Source organism: Somniosus microcephalus, chromosome 6 (genome assembly GCF_052327205.1).
Source record: "Somniosus microcephalus isolate GS21.2 chromosome 6, FLI_Smic_1.0, whole genome shotgun sequence".
In the NCBI taxonomy this organism is placed as follows: Eukaryota; Metazoa; Chordata; class Chondrichthyes; order Squaliformes; family Somniosidae; genus Somniosus; species Somniosus microcephalus.
In genome coordinates, this window is record NC_140992.1 from 190,759,548 (window position 1) to 190,767,394 (window position 7,847).

General features: G+C 45.5%; 1 protein-coding gene across 2 annotated transcripts in view; it reads left to right on the forward strand.

The window, feature by feature from the left end:
* Positions 1–345: 345 nt before the first annotated feature.
* Positions 346–7,847, forward strand: part of cfap263 (cilia and flagella associated protein 263) — a 58,098-nt gene continuing 50,596 nt past the window's right edge. The window contains exons 1-4 of one of the 2 annotated variants that reach the window (XM_085991066.1): positions 346–491; positions 2,125–2,248; positions 4,714–4,878; positions 7,473–7,628. In XM_085991066.1, coding sequence (XP_085847192.1) covers positions 382–491; positions 2,125–2,248; positions 4,714–4,878; positions 7,473–7,628 — 555 coding nt within the window. In that variant the 5' untranslated portion in view covers positions 346–381. The remainder of the gene's footprint in view (positions 492–2,124; positions 2,249–4,713; positions 4,879–7,472; positions 7,629–7,847) is intronic. The other variant, XM_085991065.1, reaches the window with a different exon arrangement.

Here is a 7,847-nt window from a genome sequence, read left to right on the forward strand (position 1 = left end):
AAATCATAACTTACAATCACTGCCTTGACCTACAATCAAGAATAGTGTGAAATTTGCAAAATTAAAAAAGTGAGCAATATGAGACATTTCCAGACTTAATCTCTTGATGATTTCTCTTGCTAATTTGGTGAATCTATATTGATGAGCAATACCGATTCTCAAAATTACTGAGAGAAGATTTGTTTGATTATATGCTCATAAAAGATTTGTTTCACACGAGTTCCTCGGTGAACTGCTCTCCGTTACCAAGATGGCGGCAGCGCGGCTTTTTCATTGGAAACGGACCATGTGCTTGACGCCTGCGTGTTTATCCGCGGGATTTAAGCCGTTCGCGCCTGCGCACGGCGCACGCTCCTGGTCTCTACGGAAACGGAGGCAAACATGGCGGAAACACTGGATACGGACAGTGCTATCAGCGTCGATACCCACTTGGAGGAACGTATCCAGGACCTGACTAATGAGCAGCTCCAGAATTTACTGGCGGCTATCAGGTACCAGCGCACCGTTTCGGGCGGCCGAAAACATCTAAATACAGCCTGATAAGAGTTAAAGAATTAAGCGGTTATTCATGCTGAGCTAGAGTGGCGCCGCCCTCGTGGCGTCCTTTCGCCATTGCAATGCACTTTTGGGAATGGTTTTCTTTTTTGCGGGGGGGTAATTATTTGAAAACCCTAGGTGAAGGAGTAAGGCTTATAGTGCAGGGCCCTGCCAAGGACGAAGGTAGGAGAGAAAAGAAGGAAATTGTTGCATCTATATAGTGCCTTCCTTATCAGCCTGTCAGATAAACCTCCAATACAGTGCACTACTTCAAAGTGTCGTGACTGTAGTTATGTGGGCAAATGTGGTCGTCATTTTTCAAGATCCCATAAGCAGCAATTTAATGGAGGGCCAGTTAGTTTTTGGTGGATGGAGACATTGTGGCCAGGACACAGAAAAAACAGACGAACAGATGAGTGAGAACTCTGGCTCCTCTTTTTCACACAAAAGGTAGTGAAAATCTGGAACACTGTTTTTCCCAAAAGACTGTGGATGCTGGGACAATTAGAGATTTTAATACTGAGTTAGGTAAGGGTATCATGGGATATGGAGCAAAGGCAGGTAAATGGAGTTGAGATACAGATCAGCCATGACTGAATTGAATGGCAGAGTGGGCTCAAGGAGCTGAATGGCCTACTCCTGTTCCTAATATTCCTTAGGGGAGGGTAGCCTGGAGTGGAAAGCAGAACCACCTTGCTTTGTACCACCTCAACTTCACATCATTACAATGGGGCTAGTGTGTTGCATCTTTCCATCAGTTGGTTTTCTGCCTCTATATTTATTATGCCAGCCACTGCATTTTCTCCAGGACCAGAGTGTATTCCTCTTTGTAATTTAGTTCATTTTTTAAAAAAAGTTGAATTCTGAAGCAAACAATCTCTAATTATACTCTATGATTATCATCTCTTACATCGACAGTTAGGAAATGTAAACATTGTAGTTGGTAACAGCTGTCCGACACAAGAGACAGAAAGAGAGAATGTTCTTTCCTCATTTAATTTGTTCTTTCAAAGAGTTGAATTTTGAACGCTGTAATTATCACCTGTGTTTTGTTGATAGTAATTAGAATGTTTACTTTTTCTTATAGCTGTGCGAGAGAGAGACAGAGATACATGTCCAAGAACCAAACACAAAACACCAAATTCAGTGTTTACAGAGAGGCCTTAGAAAGTCACAAACCAGTGCTGCTCGACATGAGATACCCCTCCCCCCTCATCACAACTGATGCTGAGCAGGCCTACTGTGCCTTGCGTACCACCCTGCTCTGCATTATCAGCTTTCAAAATAGTAAGGGGTAAAAATTAAATACATAGGTAAAGGAATATATATAAAATGTAAAGGCCACTTGTTAACGGTTTTCATAGAATAATGGACAGGGTAGTCAAACTCCACACCAAAGCACCAGTAAAAATCCCAGAATACATTTTTAAGAAATGGAATTCAACTTACTTAGTCACTGTGAATTAGTGACCGTGTTCCATTTTATATACTTTGAGCAGCTCAGAATCTCTTGTGTAAACCATGCTCTATCTTCTAAACCCCTGTCGATCTGTGCATATTAATGATTTTTTTCTCTCTCCAACATAGTGCTTCCAATGCAGCCATGAAGATAGAGTCCGCTATGTTTGATAAGTACTATGAACGCTTGGTGCCCAAGGATATGGCCCAACAAGCCCAATTTGCGGCACAGGAGCTTTCACAGATGGCACAGGTAGTACCCAAAGAGCAGCATTAATCCTTTCTCAATAGTTTCTGATGTTTAGGCTGCGATTTTGCTGGCGCTCCAGAATGCAAGTTCGGAGGCGGGTCCGCTGTCAAAGTCGAAATGAATGACAGCGGTTTGGGAGCCCGCTTCGAATCCGCCTCCAAGTGTTGGGTCTGCGATTTCAGAACAGACCCGACACCAAGCGGCGGGGGAGGCATTTAAGATAGTTAAATGCTTGTTAACTACTATTTTGCCAGCCTATTTCTATTTTCACACTTTTTTAACGGGGTTCAGAGATCATGTCAGGTAACCAGGTCGGGTTCTCTATGTCTCCCCATTGCTGTGAATAGGTGACAGCTGCAAAGGTGGTATGAAAGCTACCATTTCACAGCTGTTCACTTTCCAACGTCAGAAGCTTGAGCCTTCAGGACTTGGAAGACATTTTTGAGCTGTATGCAGTTTGGAAGTGTTTGGAGTAAACTCTCTATCCATTGTCACCTCCTTGGAGCAAGCTCTCTCACCATTGACAGATCGCTTCTGTCATCTCAACTTCAGCTGCCATCTATTCCAGCAACATCGGTGCCCTTGGAAAAAATCTCATCTTGGTCCTCTGAATCCCTCCACGATCAGCCCCAGCACCAACATCACCAGGCACACCAACAACAACACCAACCTTCTCCACAATCACCTGATGCTGCACGGGACACAGGGCATCAGCACCGGACAACATTGCTGCCCAGGAGGCCAGCGGTGGCATCACCATGGCCAGATTTACTTCACTTGACACTATACACCCTGGCTGCCACATGATGCGCCAGGTTGACACCAGCACCATAAAACATCCCTACAATGTCCAAGCCATTCCTTTCACACTCATCACAATTGTGGGGCGGGGGGGAACGTTATGTCTCAACATTCACTGGAACTCACTACCACACTTCCAAAGATGAGCACAGATCTGTCCAATGAGGTAAAGTGTTGAAAATATAGATTTCAATGTTTGACAATACATTAACAGAAACTTCAATGAACATTGGCTAAACCACCCAGGTGCCTACCCTTGTGTGTTGTTAGTTGGTATGCTTGCAGTAGGTTGAGGGTGAGTGTGAGGGGTGGCTAGTGAGATGGGGAAGTGATAATGTAGATAGAGGGGGATGGGTGGGGGTGTAAGGTAAGTTGGTGTGAGTAAAGATGTGCAGGAGTAGGGTAGGGAAGGCAGAGAGATGGGGATGTGATGAGTGGCACAGCAGGATGAGGTTGAGTGTGGCTTGGCAGTAACGTTTCATGATCTGTTTAGATTATTGAAAGGTCATCAAATGACGTCATCAGACACAGTCCCTATTAATTGGCTGGGAACCTCGCAGGGCGGGCTTAACAAGCCCAATCAACGAAAAATAGCTTGGAGAGCGCGGGCTATAGTAGGCAGCGGGCTGGGACCGCGACACCGACCCCGGCCGCCCCGGACTTGCCTCAGTCGGCAAAATCGCAGCCTTAGAGTCTGAAAGAAAGGAACCTGAAATATCTGCAACAAAATTTTGATATATAAAAATGCTATGTAGGGTCATAGTGGTACCTGACTGTTGCCTGTATTTTGATGATAAAGCCTGGTGCTTTCGGGTGGCTGAGAAAAAGAGGTGGCTCTGGGGCTACAAAGTGATTCAGCTGTCATGGGGTACAGTCAATGGGTGGGACATAGGCCCACAGTCAATGGTATAATGAAGGGGTGAGGGGGATATTCTGAAGTTGGGCCTCAACTAGGATCAGTTATATTTTGCAACAGTTTTTTAAAATGTTATTAATACTCTTAATTTTTGCCAGGATAAAAGGTTTAAGCTCTTCAATTATACTAGAGCAGATGGGGAGGGAGTAACGTGATAGCAGAGAGGAACCTCGATCACTGCCAGCAATTATCGGGAAAATGGGTATGCTGGTCCATCAGCTATTCGTAACCAGTAGGTACTTGGAAAATTACTCTTTCCCTCCTTGCCGTATGCTTTCCACGATGTGAGACTTGTGGTAATGGCCTTTATAGGTAGCGTGTAAAACTGGTGACTGTGACTGATTGGGAATTAATTTGAGAATTGACGTTTGAGCTGCCAACAGTCCATGGTGTATTTGTGCCACATTTTTCTGGGGCTATGGAGTGGTTCATGCCTGCAATTCCAGTTATGCTGAGTTTGCAATCTTGGCTGTACCAGTGGGAGCAGTAGGAAATACTGAGCCGAGACTAAGCAAGGACTTCCCCGGTGGGCGGCAGGATACATCAAGGATGAGCTACACCAAGCTACTTTTATGTACTGTCTTAGCCCACTGGCTAAAGAAGCCTGGGAGAAGTTGCCTTGTAGCCTTCTCAGCCAGAGATATGTAGAAGAGAGAAAAGAGTACAGAAAAAACAATGATTACACAAGTTTTATTATAAAATGTAAAGTTCAGAACTTAAAATATTTGTTGATATTTGGTAAATCCTGTAGGGCCGGTCAAGGCATCGATCCAGGAGTCGCAATTTGGCAGTTGAACGCCTTTTGAGCTTAACAGCAGAGCAGAAGTGCAACATTGCTTATAGAGAACTAGAGGAAACAAAAGATGTATTAGCAAAGCTGAAGCATGATTCAGGCCACACAATTTGGAATTTACAGGTAAGAGACAACAACAAGCCACACCATTCAGTCTGCAGATATCAGTGACTTGACTCCAACCAGATACTCCATTGGCAGCTAGTACTGAATTTCAAATGTTCATACTTTAAAATGGCATCTAGAACCCAATTGGAGGCCTGTCATTGCTGAAGTATTATATGTAAAGCTGGTGCTTTGTAATTTTCACAGAAAAATGGATGGAATCATGGAATGTAATCCCAAAATACCAGTAAAAATTCTAGAATTGCACGTAATAGAAATGGGAGTGAGCATAAACCAGTGGGTCTGAAGCAGGAGAATTAAAAAAATTTGTTTATGGGATGTGAGTGTCGCTGGCAAGGCCAGCATTTATTGCCCATCCCTAATTGCCCTTGAGAAGGTGGTGGTGAGCCACCTTCTTGAACTGCTGCAGTCCATGTGGTGATGGTACTCCCACAGTGCTGTTAGGTAGGGAGTTCCAGGATTTTGACCCAGCGACGATGAAGGATCGGCGATATACTTCTAAGTCAGGATGGTGTGTGACTTGGAGGGGAAATTGGAGGTGGTGGTGTTCCCATGCGCCTGCTGCCCTTCTCCTCCTAGGTGGAAGAGGTCACGGGTTTGGGAGGTGCTGCTGAAGAAGCTTTGGCGAGTTGCTGCAGTGCATCTTGTAGATGGTACACACTGCAGCCACAGTACGCTGGTGGTGGAGGGAGTGAATGTTTAAGGTGGTAAATAGGGTGCCAATCAAGCGGGCTGCTTTGTCCTGTATGGTGTCGAGCTGCTTGAGTGTTGTTGGAGCTGCACTCATCCAGGCAAGTGGAGAGTATTCCATCACACTCCTTACTTGTGCCTTGTAGATAGTAGAAAGGCTTTGGGGAGTCGGGAGGTGAAACACTCGCTGCAGAGTACCTAGCCTCTGACCTGCCCTTGTTACCACAGTATTTATGTGGCTGGTCCAGTTAAGTTTCTGGTCAATGGTGACCCCCTAGGATGTTGATGGTGGGGGATTCGGTGATGGTAATGCCATTGAATGTCAAGGGGCGGTGGTTAGACTCTCGCTTGTTGGAGATAATCATTGCCTGGCACTTCTTTGGCGCAAATGTTACCTGCCACTTATCAGCCCAAGCCTGAACGTTGTCCAGGTCTTGTTGCATGCGGGCATGGACTGCTTCATTATCTGAGGAGTTGTGAATGGCACTGACACTGTTCAGTCATCAGCGAACATCCCCATTTCTGACCTTATGTTGGAGGGAAGGTCATTGATGAAGCAGCTGAAGATGGTTGGGCCTAGGACACTGCCCTGGGGAACTCCTGCAGCGATGTCCTGGGGCTGTGATGATTGACGTTCAATCACCAGAGCCATCTTCCTTTGTGCTAGGTATGACTCCAGCCACTGGAGAGTTTCCCCCCTGATTCCCATTGACTTCAATTTTACTAGGACTGGATGTGATTTCATGCCACACTCGGTCAAATGCTGCCTTGATGTCGAGGGCAGTGTCACTCGCCTCACCTCTGGAATTCAGCTCCTTTGTCAATGTTTGGACCAAGTCTGTAATGAGGTCGGGAGCAGAGTGGTCTTGGCGGAACCCAAACTGGGCATCAGTGAGCAGGTTATTGGTGAGTAAGTTCCGCTTGATGGCACTGTCGATGACACCTTCCATCACCTTGCTGATTGAGATTAGACTGATGGGGAGGTAATTGGCCGGATTGGATTTGTCCTGCTTTTTGTGGACAGGCCATACCTGGGCAGTTTTCCACATTGTCGGGTAGATGCCAGTGTTGTAGCTGTACTGGAACAGCTTGGCTAGAGGCGCGGCTAGTTCTGGAGCACAAGTCTTCAGCACGATAGCCGGGATGTTGTCAGGGCCCATAGCCTTTGCTGTATCCAGTGCGCTGAGCCGTTTCTTGATATCACGTGTGAATCGAATTGGCTGAAGACTGGCTTCTGTAATGGTGGGGACCTCAGGAGGAGGCCGATTCTGATCACTATGTCAATCATCATCATAAAATGCATTAAGAAAGACTGTGGTCAATCAAAATAAAAATCGGGAGATATAAAAAACTGGCTACCAATTTGCTATCGCCCGTTTTACACTATCGCCCAAAGTCAAAATTACGCCCATTGATTCTTTTCATGCTGTACCAGACCACCTTCTTTGGCCTGATACATCAGTCCTTTTCTCTGGCTCTGGCAATGAAGGTGCACCTCACCATCATCACTATGGCAAAGTTTGATCAACATATGTTTACCACATGTTTTGTTCTGTGGAACCCAGATGGGGAGGCTCTGTCATTTAAAAAAAAAAAATGGGGGTTCCTGATAGCGAGGCACTCTTTAAAGAGGTGGCACTATGATTGCAGAGTTATCCTCATTTGATCCCACTGATTGATTGCAGAAGGAAGAAGGTCTTTCTCACCCTATTAGAAATTCAGTTGTCGGAAATTTCCTCTGAGCTGCTTTTGCTCTGCCGCCATAACTGAGTTTCTGCCGCACTTTCGGTGAAAGTACAGCAGCAAAACGGGAACAGCTCCAAGGAAATTCCCAGCTACTGCCTTTGTGACAGCTCATAAAGTAGAAAGATCTCTAACTAAGTGTGTTTGTTTTCCTCTAGGCTACCATTGAGGAAGCTGAATTTTCACTGACTGAAATAAAGAAAGCAGTCCTTGAGTTTGAACGAGATATTGGGGCCTTCACACAAGGCAAGAAGGGAAGCACAATTGTAACGGACACTCTCTTTAAATATTACGAGGACAAGATCCATGCAAAAGTGAGTCCTACATCAAGCTAACCTGCCCCTGTGGAAAGCAAAATCTAGCAAAACAACCTAGAACTAGTGAGTGAGTACCAGGTAGACCTGGAATTGACAGAACTCACCAACTGAGACAGTGGGCTGATTTTCTGAATATGTGCTGTCGGCGAGGAGACTCGCCACTAGCCGGACATGTCAGGAAATTGCTGATGTACTGCCTGTGATTTTCTATTCACT